General features: G+C 47.8%; 1 protein-coding gene across 1 annotated transcript in view; it reads left to right on the top strand.

Moving 5' to 3' along the window:
- Positions 1–924: 924 nt before the first annotated feature.
- The window catches only part of EZR (ezrin), a 50447-nt gene continuing 37615 nt past the window's right edge, over positions 925–13756 (top strand). Inside the window, exons 1-2 of the mRNA XM_087425079.1 lie at positions 925–1031; positions 2308–2395. Of these exons, the coding sequence (XP_087281205.1) occupies positions 2384–2395 (12 nt within the window). The 5' untranslated portion in view covers positions 925–1031; positions 2308–2383. The remainder of the gene's footprint in view (positions 1032–2307; positions 2396–13756) is intronic.

Consider the following 13756-nt stretch of genomic DNA (forward strand, 5'->3'; position numbering starts at 1 on the left):
CATCACAATCCCCTGGAGGGCTTGAAGATAGACTGCTGGGCCCCAGCCCTACAGATTCTGAGCCCTAGGTTTGGGGCCGTCCCCTTGAATTTCCATTTCTGCCAGTTCTCAGGTGATGCTCACGATGCTAGTGTGGGAAGCACGCTTAGAGAACCACCGCTCTGGAGCTGGCTCACCGAATCACTGCGCCACAAATGCGCCTGGCCACCAAAGTCCATGTGTTTTGTGTGTTTTTTAAAATTCCTCTTAAGATCCATTTGCAAAAAATATTAAAAACAATTCCTAGAATTTCTCCCTATGGCGATTTCTGCTATAGCTTTGTGCTAGTCAAGTCAAAGGAGGCCACAGCTGTGTCCTTTAACCAGCGCGTTCCGCGATGGAGCGTCTTCTAGGCTTGTGTCCTTCTCGACCCAATCCCAAGGCGGAGGCCGGCCGGCCACGTGCGCCGAGACGCAGAGGCCAGGTACGGCCGCCCCAGGCCCGGGGTTCTCAGAACCCGGCCCGGTCGCGGCGCAAGGACAAGCAAATGACCTGACCACGGGGGGCAGCCCCACCCCCAAATGGCCCAGCATCTCCCCTGTGGCCGCCTGCTCCTCCAGGTTTATTTACATTTTCTTGCTTTCTCTCTGTCCACTGTGGGGCAAATAATCTGACGTCTTACATCTGCAATCAGGAGTTGAACCAAATTCGGCAAAGTTTTTCTCCAAGGGCAAGGGAACAGGCAGAGAAGAGGGAAGGGTCTTCACGATGGAGAGAGACGGCGGGGCGGGAAGGAGGCGGAGGACGCCCCCGCCCGGGTCTCCAAGGCCCTCAGGGGCGCCCGGCGGGGCGGGTGGGAGGCGGGGGCGCCCCTGGGCGGCCAGCGGCCGCAGCCATTTTGCGCGCTGGGCGCACCTCGCAGGTCGGGCGGGGCGGTTAGGGGCGCGGCCCCGGGACCCCGCCCCGCCGGGGACTCTCGGGAGCGCGGGCCGCGGGCGCACTGCGCGGACACGCCGACAGCGGGGAGCAGCCGTCCTCTGCAGGCGCCGCCGGTGAGCCCGGCGCGTGGCCGGGGTTGGCGGGCGGAGGGGTCGGGCCGGGGTTGGGGGGGCGCGCCCCGCAGAGGGGACAGTGGCCGGGACTCGACGACAGGTGTGGCGGGGCCGGTCTGGCGGAGGGGCGGCCCGCGCGCAAGCCCCGGGCTGGTGGTCCCCGAGGGGAATCGGGCTCGCCCCTCCGCCGGCCGCGTTCGGGGTCTCGGGCCGGTGGGGTCCTCGCCTGGCCCTCCGGGCATGGCTCTCCCGTTCGGCCCAAAGAAACAGCAGGTGAAGCTGAACCTGCTGGTGTGGCCGCCCCCGCTGCTCCGCGACCTTCCTCTTTCCACTCTGTCCCCTGGAGTCCCCCTTCCAAAGTGCCAGCGGAGCCTGGGCTGCGTGGCCGCGCCCCTGCCCGCGCCCTCGTGCTTCGCTTGGCCCCGCGGTCCTCGGCCCTTCCCGGGCGGGGCCGGTTTTCTTCAAGTGTTTCTCAAAGGCTTGACGGTTGCGGTTTCAGCCCTGGGGCAAACGGTTGCTTCACAAAGTGAAACTTGCTGTTTGCTGGGCTCCCCGCTGGCTTCCGGGAAGCCCCGAGAAGTACCTCTGGGGACCCCCGCCCCGGCCGCTTCCCAGTCCCGGAGCCGGCCCCCGCCCCGGCGCCTGGGTCCCCCGACCCCTCCCCGCCGGGATCCGCGCCGACCGCCCCGGCACCCTCCCCGCCAAGCCCCCTTCCCGGCGCCGAGGCCCCCCGCCCGGGCCCTACATGCCTGTGCGCGCGCGCGCACCGGCTCCCTCCCCCCAGGTCCCCTCCGGCTGGGTCCCTCCCCCGGGTTCCCGGGCCCCCTCCGGCTGGGCCCCTCCCCCCCGGGACCCCGGGCCCCCTCCGGCTGGGCCCCTCCCCGGGACCCCGCCCCCTCCGCCCGGGCCCCCCCCCCCGGGCCCCCGGGACCCCGCCCCCCCTCCGGCTGGGTCCCTCCCCCCGGGACCCCGAGCCCCGTGCTGGCCAGGTCCAGCCCCCTCCTCACCGGGTCTCTCCCGCCGCCCCCTTCCCCTTCCCCTTCCCCCCTCCCTCCCCCCTCCCTCTCCCCTCCCTCTCCCCCCGGGCCCCCGCCCCCTCCCCGCAGGGCCCGCCCGCCCGGCCCGCGGTAATTGCAGGTTGGGCGGTGACTCATCCCGGCGCCCGCCCGGCGGGTTCTTAAGCAGCGGCGCGGGGCGGGCGGCGAGTCTCGGGGCGCGGCGGCGGGCGCGGGAGGAGGGCTGCTGCGCGCTCTAAAGGGCTTCCCTCTGCCTCCAGGTCGGGAGAACCGTCTCAGCTGCTGGTCGAGAGTAGTGTTTCCAGGGGATTGAGGAAAACCCATCAGGAACCGAAAATGCCGAAACCAGTAAGTAACCCAGTTTCTGGGCTGGGGCGGAGGCTTCGAGCTGTATTTTCAATTGGAGGCACCTGGGCGAGGTGTTGGGGCAGGGTTTTTTAAACGGATAAGAGGGCAGGAGTAGGGAATTGTCTCCCCTCTTTGTTGTATGTTGGTCCTTTTAGGGACCTCCTGAAGAAAACACGATTTTGATGCTTTTCTCTACAGTCTTTTTGTTTGCGAGCTCCGCCCCCCAGGAGTTACGGTCTTTTATACAAGTTAGGATCCCCTTTTACACCGCTTCAGTCTGTTTCAAAGTGTATTCTAATGCAACTTGGAAGTTGCTTAGAAAGAAAAGTTGTCTAAATCGCAGGAGAGTTGGGTGACGTCCGACGGCGCACACCAACTCCGAGTCCCTCCGAGTCCGGAGCCAGATGCACCCCAAATCTTCTTTTGGCGCCCCCAAGGGCATCTGGCAGAGGAGACGCTGTCTTTCTGGCGGGCAGCCCCGTTCCAGTGCATTGCACGCCGGCGCAGCCTGTGGAGCTGTGCTCTGTTCGCCCGGAATTTGCTGGTGGCAGCAGGATTCCTATCTGAAAGAGTTTAGTAATGGACTTGAATTGCAGATGAGGGCAGGCAGCCCCGGAGTTTGATAAGGAGGCTCCCTGGGCCCTCTCTGGTCGTGCACTCCTGGTAAATGTCATAAACATCAGCTGATGTCAGGGCTGCCCTGCCCGCACCTCTGTGCCCCGGAATCTGATTTTGTTGCGTTCTCTGTGAGTTGGCTATCCAGGCCTGGGGTGTTAGGCTTTCGTTTAAGTTATGGGACCGAGGCAGGTTCTTTGTGACGGGCGTTTCTTAGGAAGTGGTATATGTTCTGCCTGCTTTAACGCAGGTAAACTGGTGACCAGATACTGGGGAGGAGGGTTTAAATTTTAATCGAGTTTTGAATCACGGTGGAGAAAATGTCTGGGTTCATTAAAAATTGCAATAAAAGATACATATGGAATAGTTTTTGAAACAGATTGGTTCTGTAGTGGATGCTGTGTATGCTTTTCTACCGTTAAATGTTAGATTCTCTAAAATGAGTTCTTTATTAATAAAGTCTTATTTTGTTGTTTAAGTAAATTACTATGTTAATATACTAAAAGATTGAGAAGCTAGTATAGTTTTTGCCTAAATTATTTCATCAAGATGATTCATTCGTGATGCAGAAAATTTTTTTTCCTACACAAAATTCTTCTCTTAGTTTCGAACTTGCAAGCGGTCCGTGACATCCGGGCTTTACAATGCCTATGCTATAAAACTGACCTAAATACAGCCGCTTACTTGGGGCACAGCCCTGAGCAGTTACTCAGAGCAGTGGTCAAGAGATTACCATTTCCTGGTGTGGTTTTCTTTATTTCACGAAAAGATGCAGAGTTCAGATTTTAGTGTATCGCTTAGAAAAGAGTTAATAAACCAGTTTCCAGTCAGTACTTTTCTCTTTCATTTCTCATGATGAACTGTAATTTCTTTTCCTTTTCTGGTTTCCTTTTTTTATTGTAAAATATACGTAACATTCAATTTGCCATCTTAACTATTTTTAACTGTACAGTTCAGTGGCGCTAAGTACATTCACATTGTTGTGCAAGTGTCACCACCATCCATCTCCAGAACTTACCCAAACTGAAACTCTGTCCACATTAAACACTAACTCCCCATTTCTCCTTCCCCCTAACCACTGGCCACCGCCCTTCTACTTTCTGTCTCTATGCATTTGACTACTCTAGTTACCTCATATGAGTGGAATCACACAGTATTTGTTCTTCTGTAACTGGTGCATTTAGCTTAGCCGGATGTCCTCAAGGTTCATCCATGTAGTGTGTCAGAATTTCCTTCCTTGAGTAAGGCTCCCTTTCTATTTCTTATAGCCGTTATATTTTGATTTCATTTGGCTTTAAAGGTCTTTTTGATGGATAAAAACTTACAAAATGTTCTTCTGACAGAGTGAAAATATTAAGAAGGATAATAGCCATCACCTTGTATGTTAGGTTTCCAGTAACCAGAGGAACGTTTCGAAAGACTAAATTTTGTATAACATCTAAAGTTATAATTTCCAAACGGTGTTGCGAAGTCTCCTTTTAGGTGAGCCACAGCTGTTTGCCATGGAAAATTCCTACCTGCCCCCTTTGTGGTGTGGGAGGGTCTTGTAAAATAAATACCCTTAAGTCTTTCTTGAGAATTGTATTAGGGCCACCCCACAGAAGACTGGGAAGAGTTTAAGGGCCTGCGCACATTTGGATATGGTACTTCCAAGGCTGTTACAGAGTATCTGATTTTTATTATTGTTTTTTGCTGCCTCAGTAGACCTTAAGCCGAAGCATCCAGCCACAAGCTCTATAGATGTGTCCTTTAAACAAAACGTTGTTGATTCTTACTATTCAAGCCTACGCTAAGAGTTTTGTTAGGTGGCTTCCTGTGATTTGATGTTTAACAACAGGATTAAGGGCAAACACACTTAACCTCTAAAGATGGTACATTTGAATAGTTGGAGTTTGGGGCTTCTACCTGATTCCTCGAATTGGGCAGGCACAGTATGTTTGATTGATTTGTCTAAGCTGAGTCGGTGGGTGACTTTATTCGTCAGACGGTTTAAATGAAATATTTATTTGCTGCCTTTTTTCTTAATACTGCTTTCTCAACTCACCACTTGTTAAAAAGATTGTTCGCTCATTCCGCAAGCAGAGGTCGTGCAGGCTCCGCACGCAGGCACAGGGAACCAACACAGATGGGTGGGACAGGTCCTGTCCTCCGGGAGCTTACAGTCTGGGACCCGAGCCCAGACTCACCTGGATGCTGAAATAGGAGCTGGAAAACTCACTGAGTGCCATCACAGAGGGAAAGGGGCCTCGGTAAAGCGGGGCACAATTAAGACAAAATCCTGACGGGAAACGGGAGAACTAATGCTCAGCTGCCTCTTGCTCGAGGCCTGTAGTGGGAGGATTTGATCCGCTCGGGCCCTCCCAAGGAGGGGCTGCTGGGGCCCATTGTCTGGTTTTGCTTTTGCCCCAGCTGCTTTGGGGCTCGACTCATGTGGGACTGGTACACTTCCAAGGAGGATGAGTTGAGGTCCAGAAGGCACCACGCCCTCTGTTCCACTGGTCTGTGTGGCCTTCTGGGTCCCTCTGGTCTGGGAGAGGCGTGGGGGTTGTGCTCAGAGAGCTGGCTCAGGAAGCAGTGTTTGTGCCCACGGCGCAGCGGAGGGTGACTGTGACGCTCCTTCCTCCTTCCTTTCTCTCCCGCACACCTGCTCTCTTCATGGTGAGAGAAAGGAGGTGTGGGGTGTTAGAAAGAAAAGCCAGGGCAGTCAAGCTCGGGAGTGAGTAGGGTGTTGCCTTCAAGGCCTGGCTCTCCTCAAGCTGTTTTTTGAGAAGTTTAGAGCTGAACTGCCTGTTGAGTGGCACCAGCCAGTGCCTTAGCCTTTCATTCCTAAAGTGTTGCTGTGGAAGTTTCTAGTATAAAAGTAGATTTTCCCTTCAGTAGGAAAACTCGGAAAGTGTGTTCAAAATTCTGCCCTGTGCCCAAATCTTAAAATAATTTCTGAGCTTACCTTGCCTCTCTGGAAATACGTAGCCTTTCCCACTAAATATTTTAACAGGGGCAGAATTTACTGACTATGCTGATACGTTTTCCATCCCCCCACCAATTGAGGAGGACACATGGGATCTATTTTCTGTACACCCTCCGTCATCGCCATGGGCAGATGGTGAATTAGGTAGCTAAGATTTTCCCATATGGCCGTGAGAAGTGCTGGCAGGGATTAGTCATTTGTCATTATCACACTCAGAGGCACAATGAATCCATTTGTACATTCATCCATTAGTCCAGCAGACGTTACTGCATGACTGTGCTAGATGCTGAGGCTGCCGAGATGAGCAGACACAGAAATAGTCCCTGTCGTCATGGATTTCCAGTCTGAGGAGGAAGACAGACAATAATCACAGAGTGACTTGAGTGTGTATAATGACATGTGAGTGATGGTGGTGGTTAGAGGGAATGTGAATTAGGGAGGTCAGGAGGGCACCCGTGAGGAGGGTGATGACTGCTGAAGTAATGTAGAGAACAAAGGAGTGTTCACTAGTGAAGGAGGGAGGCAAGGAACATACCAGGCAGAGGGAACAACTTGTGCAAAGGCCCTGTGGTAGGAGGGAGTAGGATGAGTTTAGGGTTTCAGATGAAGACCAGTATGGCTAGAGAGGAAAACAGAGGCCGGCTGTGCAGAGCCTTGTAGGCCATACTCGGGCATTTCTGAGCTTAACTCAGGGGAAGCAACTGAGAGTTTTCACCAGAAGGAGGTGACCTGATCAGATTTGCCTTTTGAAAGGTCATTGCAGCTACAATATGAGAATCATTAGGAGGTGATGGAGATGATAGACTGTTGGAGTAGCCCAGGTAAGAGGTGGTGATATCTTGGACCAAGGTGCTGGCAGTGCAAATGGAGAGAAGTCTATGTACTTGTGAGCTCTTTGGGAGGTACCCTTGATAGGGCTTGGTGATGGATGCGATGTGCAAGGGCAGAGGGCAGTGTCAAGGCTGTCTTCTGTCTGGCTTGCATAACTGAATGCATGGTGGTGCCATTCACTGAGATAAGGAGCCTGGAAGAGGACCAGGTGTGGGAGGGCAGGTTGAGAGTTTGGGTGGTACATGTTGTTAATCAATTTGTGACTGTGATTGATGAAGCAAGTCCTTGCCTTCTTTCATTATTATCACTGCTGCCCCCCTCAAATACATACAAATACCAGACTTCTTACAGTTTTTTTAAATCCACATAAATTATAAGTAAGCTAGCAGCTTCTGATGTTTCTCCTGAGTGTATGTACACACTATACACACATGAAGTTAAACGTTAGGATTCGTTCAGTGCAGTGGTCTCAAATGCTGGTGTACGTGCTTGTCTGGAGATGTCAAGATTCCTGGGCCCTTCGCAGTACTACTGAGTCCCCATCTCTAGGGGCTGTGCCTTGAATAAGCTCCCCCAATGATTCTGATGCACCCCCCAGTTTGGGAACTGCCGATTTCATGTGAAAAGGGCAGCTTTTATATATTCCTTTTGCTTGAAACGCAACAATGCAAACAGGCCCTCTTGATGGGGTGATACTGGTGGTTGTGTGTGAGCAGAGACCGGAGCCCATGGTGTATTTGGGGAGCATCGAAGCCCAGTGTCATTCTAGAGCGTCCATTCAGGCCAAGGTTCTCACGAGTGTGGGAGTGGATACACAGCTGCCTTAAAGTTCCGGCTTAAACGCTGTGGGGCCATCACTGGCATTTGGAACATGGCTGGAGTGGGAAAAATCAGATAGCTGGATGGGGGTCAAGCTCCAGAAAGGCAAGGCCAGCAAAGATGTACGATCGAATCTCTCTGATTTGAACTGCTCTCTGCAGGGAGTCCAGTTACACAGCTTAATTTGGCAGTGACCAGCGGTCTCTCAAATTTTGGTTCTCTTTGTTTTTAAAGGAGAAAAAGAGGCTAGACATTTTCTATTAAATGATAGGGAAAGAAGAGATCCCATTCCTCTTTCCTCTTTTGTCTCAGTCCTTCCACACTGGCCTGTCTTGTTTCTCACTGTCCTAAATAATAATATCGTGATTTCTAATAAAATTTTGAGTAATTTTGTTAGTACTTATAGTTTGGGAAAAGAAAACAGTATCACAATTTCTAGTGATTTATCATAATTCTTTAATTTTTTTTTTAACTTAGACAACTTTTGTTTGTATCTTTGACAATTTGGAGATTTTTAGGATGATTCAATATGCCTGCTTTCTTATAATATTTTGACATTTCAACTCGAATATGAAGCAATAAAATTCAGTCTGCTTTCAAAATCAGTGAACACATTTTGAGTTATCCCTTATATTTTATTTCATTTCAGGAGTAACTTCACTTGGGATTCCCCAGGTAGTCCAATTAGTTTTTAATTTAAAGCACTAAATGCGTGTTTGCCACTAGTGATTAAATATGGAATATTTATCGAAGAGACCACAGAGTTGCATTATTTTCCTTCTGACATACTTACCATCCATGCCTGTTGATGTAAAGAATAAAGATTTTATTCCAGACTTCTGGAAATAGTCTTTTTAAAGAAAAAGAAAACCATCATGCTAGAATATGACTTAGAGACTTGTGACTAAAATAAAATACTTAATATATAGTTAATGTACATTCTTTTTCCAAATAAAATAAAAATGCAAAGAGGCATAAAAAGAACAGTTTCATAATCAGTTTACTACTTCCTTGTACTTCGGCAAGCTGTTTGGCTTCTGTGACCCTCAATTTTGTTGTCTGTGAAATGGGAGCAAAAAGTTTTTAAATGAAAAGAATGTTACATAAAATAAACTGAGACAAAGCTTATAGCTGTGAAATCCAAACAGTTTATCTTCAACTGCTGTAAGCTTTATGTATTTCTTGTGTGCTTTTTTCTTGGAAATATGTTTTACAAACTTTTCAGTGTAAACTGTAGCTAAAACTAAGGGTTTAGTTCTCGAGTTGTTGTAAACCAGGTAAAGATTGTTGATACATCTTTGATGGGAAAGAGCAACGTGAAATGTTTGGGTTATTTAGTAAAAGAGAACACTTGAACTTTATCTCCTTTTCATCTTCTGTGTCTTCTGGTTGTCAGAGTTCCCTCGTGGGTCATGTGGGTTCCTTCCTCATTCACGGAAGCCCTGTTTTGTGCCATTATGTGCTAGGTGCTGGGACTGTAAAAATAAGTCAGATAGAGTTTTGACTTTAAGAGATTCTCAGTCTAATAGGGAAGTCAGATACGTAAACAAAGAATTGAAGTGCAGTATAAAAAGTGTGGTAATAAAGGTGCCTACAGAAGACGATTAAGTGTGCCCTGGAGAGCCAGGGAGGCCTCCCAGCTAGTGAGATGCTTTGGGTGGGTGTTGCAGGATGCACAGGAGCTCACTACGGCTCACAAGGGCAGAACACAACAATTTTCTCTCCTATTTTTGCCTGAGAGAAGATGAGTTTAAAACTGTATCAAAAATTGTCATATCAGATATTGTAAATAATTGTGTTTACTTTAGGATGGGGTAGGGAAAGGCCAGATCTGGTTGTGGCCTGTTTTTGTATGGCCTACCGGCTAGGAGTGGTTTTTACTTTTTAAAGAGTTGTTTAAAAACAACGAGCAGTTTTGTGCAACAGACACCAAATATGGCTCGCAAAGCCTAAAATATTTACTCTTTGGCTCTTTACAAAAAATTTGCTAACCCCTGCTTTGGGATAAAAATAATTATTGTTAAGCATTTGTTATAACCTTGTATATATTTTATGACTAAGCTAATAATGTTTGCAAGCAGATCCACTGCATTGGTTCCAATTTTCAAAAAATTCAAAGAACAAAGAATCTGTTTTGTTAGCTAGTGTGAAGCGCATCCCAGGCTCTGAGTGGGGACGTGTATTGTGAAAGCTGTCACCGAAGAGCAGGCGTGGTTGGTGCTGAGGTAATATTTTAAACAAGGCTGGTGTTCTGGCGGGGTCTTTGTTTCTACAGAGAAAGTGGTAGTATCTTGTGTCACACTTGCTAAGCCATTGTATAATGACAGATTTCTGGCATATGCTAAAAGAAAGCAATTTGTGCGTGATATTTGAGTTGGAAGGAGAATGTTACATAAATGAGAGGCTTTTTTATCACTGATAATTTTAAATGAACTTTGACCTACTATAGTCTGTATGAATTTCTGACTGTAGATGGTTTTTATAATTGCATCCCTAACTTAGACCACTCTATCCAAAATAGAGCCAGCCCTGGTGGTCTAGTGGTTAAGATTCCATGCTCTCACCACCACGGCCAGGTTCATGTCCTGATCAGGGAACCACACCACCCGTCTGTCGGTTGTCATACTGTGGTGTGATGCTGAAAGCTATGCCACTAGGATTTCAAATACCAGCAGGGTCACTCAGGGTGGACAGGTTTCAGTGGAGCTTCCAGACTAAGACAGAGTAGGAAGAAGGACCTGGCCACGTACTTATGAAAAAATTGGCCATGAAAACCCTGTGAATAGCAGTAGAGCATTGTCTGATGTCACCCCAGAAGGTGAGAGGATGGTGCGGAAAGACGGGGCAGGGTTCCACTCTGCTGTGCACAGGGGCGCTAGGAGTGGAATCCACTGGACAGCACTAATAACAAATCTGAAACAGCGCCCCCTTCAGTGACCACCTTGCTCTATTTTACTTCATAGAACTTATTTCTACCTATGACAGTGTTAGATACTTGTTTCTTTAGGTTCTGTCTTTCCTGGCCACAAAGCCAGAGGCATAGTGGTTTGGGGGGCGGGGGGGAAGCATTGTTATCTGCTTCTAGAACAAACTTTAAATTCTCGTTTTATTGGCAGATAAAGAGAGAGGAGGAGGACCAAGCAGGTAAACGAGCCTGCCTCTCAGGGGGTCAGCTTTGGGCGAGCTGCTCAGCCTCCCTGTGGCCGCTTCCTCACCTGGGAAAGAGGATCCCGGGGACCCACCTTGGAGGGGGGACAGCCCCCGGGAAGCTCCTGCCCTGTCCCTGGCACTGTGTCTTGTCTCTGTCGCCACAGAGGACAGAGTCAATGTAGAACAACTCTGCTTGTAACTACTAAATTCTAGCCTGATTAAAAGCTTTCGCATCTCATGATGGGTATTGTTTTTTTTTCTGACTCAGTAGATTTTTACCTTCCTTTTTGTCCTTTTGTTACAACGATGAACACCACCCACATCCCTCCATAAAATTCATTCGTTCCTTCAACAAATAGAGTACCTACTGCATGCCAGGTGTTTAAGTTCTGGAGATACATTGGTAAACACAAAGAGGGAAATACTGCTTTCAGACAGCTAATAGGATGTCGGGGTGAGGGTCACGCTGCTGTCAGTGTCATCCGGGCTCTGCCAAGAGGTGCAGGTGCTCTGACTCTTTCATTGACTCTGTTGGGTGAAGAGTTAAAACCACTGAGCAGAGTGACTTATGAATGGGCAGAGCGTGACATGTTTTTGTTTATTTTTTGCTTTTCCGTAAATCACTCTTGCGTTGGACGATGAGCCAAGATGATATTTCTCCAAGAACTTGTTTTCAGATAGGTTTGGTGATAAGCACGTCCTCCTTTGCCCTACCCGCTTAGATTCTCCCATCATTTCTCAGGCATTGAGGTTCAGGGAAATGTATCCTTTTTGAATAATATTTTGCCACTGCACTATTACTGCATCCATAGATTTCTTCTAAAACATGTCTTAGAACGATATCCAGCCTTGTTCTTTTTGTTTTTAAAGAGGAAATTGAACCACAAATCACTTGGTAAAAGCCTAGAACATAAATATTAGATTGGAACCACCTCTTTATTTATGAAAACATATTATGTATATTAGTATAGTATTCTGCTTAAGGTGTTTCATGGCCTCAGTTGAATAATTATGGATGTTGCTTATTGTTGTTCAAGTATCTGCTTACATAATATGTTGCTATTTGGGTGAGCCTCTTAGGTGGGACTTCACTGGGTCGAGATAGGGTGGGGAAGACTTGATGTTTATTAAGAAACTGGCCAAGCGGGGTAGTTTGGAAATATAGTGATGACAAGGCTGCAAAGTGCCTTACATGATTTGAACAAATCAACTGTAAAAAGATATTTTCAAGGCAATGGGGGAAAACTGAATATTGACTGAATTTTAAATACTAAGGAATAGTTTTTAATTATGTTGGAAATGATAGTGGAATGGTGTGTGTGTGTGTGTGTGTGTGTGTGTATATATATTTATTTAAAGTCTGTTAGGGCTACGTACTGAAGTTTTTATAAGTGAAATGATATATGATGGCCTTAAAATATGCCAGCAAAAAAAAAATTCTTTTTTTACGTAATGGAAAGAGTAGATGAATTAAGAATGCTAGAAAGTTAATGGTGTCAGAGCTGGATGAAAAGTACATGGGAGCTAATTGTACTGCTGTCTCTACTTTTGTGAGTGTTTCAAATTTTCCAATATAAAAAGTTTATTTTTTAAAAGCACATTATAGGGGTGAAAGGGAAAGACACTGTCACTTTTCCAAGTCACCAAATGCTTGAGTCTGTGAGAGAGACAGTGGGAAGGGCCGGCTCCTTCCCCTGGGATCTCGAGTCTCGAGTCCTGGACGTGAGGGCTGACAACCACGCTTGGGAGCCTGCCCTCCCCAGCCCTGCCCGCCGGCAGGTCCTGGTGATGGTTCTCTGGGGATCCCTAGAGTAGAACCACAGTTTCTTGGGAGACCTTTTGTGTTCTGAGCAGACGGATGCCTGGTTGAATCCTACCTGGGCCATCTCGCCTGCTACACGTGTTTTATTGAAGGAGCTCTCTAGTCAAAAGTGCAGTTGACTTGGAAACACACACAACTATTTGTTCCCAGCTAGTTTCACTATTACTCTGTATTCCCACGATTTTTTTTTTTTTTTTTTTGGTGGAGGAGGGGGAGAGTGCTGTGACCCGATGGAAATAGGTCATCGTCTCAATAGTAGCTTTCTCCAAGCTGAAACTTGGAAGTGAGCATAATGAAGTGTGGGGCCTTACCTAGTGGAATTTTATGCAGCCATTTTTTATTTTATTTAATTAATTAATTTATTTATTGGTGAGGAGGATTAGCCCTGAGCTAACATCTGTTGCCAATCCTCCTCTTTTTGCTGAGGAAGATTGGCTCTGAGCTAACATCTGTGCCCATCTTTCCCCATTTTTATATGTGGGACGCCTGCCACAGCATGGCTTGATAAGTGGTGCATAGTCCATGCCCCGGATCTGAACCTGTGAACCCCCGGCCGCCGAAGCAGAGCGCCTGAACTTAACCACTACGCCACCGGGCCTGCCCCTTTGCAGCCATTTTAAGAGATCAGTGTGCAATCTGTGCGCCAGGGCTGCGGGTGGGGTGGGCGGAGGTGGGACCTGAAAGAAATACAACAGACCAGGAGCTGCAGGAGTTGGGTGGGTGATAGGGATAGTTGGGTGCACTCCTGGTCTCCTTGCTCCTATTGGGTAGTTATGTACATAATTATAATCCCATTCCGGATGTAGCATACTTGATTGTTACAAAGTATAAACTGAAGAGGTTTTTTTTTAGTATAATTTCAGAAACACGGGGTGGTTTAAAGCATAAAGTTTTGTTGACGTTTGCTTATTCAAGCAAATTTTGTAAGCTTACTGATTTAGTTTGGATTTTAAAAGCTATTGGGGTCTTACTCTCTAATTATTTTTGAGAGGAAAGACTTCTTGGTCAAGTTCTTCAAACACATCTTGTCTAAGCTTCTTATAGGAGAAATGTTCTTTAACATTGCAAAATATTACTGCACATATGATCTTAACTAGGGGCAAAGATTTATATCAGAAATGGCACAAGATTTAAGTACGGTTTATTTTATATGTCT

The sequence above is a fragment of the Ceratotherium simum genome, chromosome 38 (genome assembly GCF_057802395.1).
Source record: "Ceratotherium simum simum isolate JZ-2026a chromosome 38, ASM5780239v1, whole genome shotgun sequence".
Classification (NCBI taxonomy): Eukaryota; Metazoa; Chordata; class Mammalia; order Perissodactyla; family Rhinocerotidae; genus Ceratotherium; species Ceratotherium simum.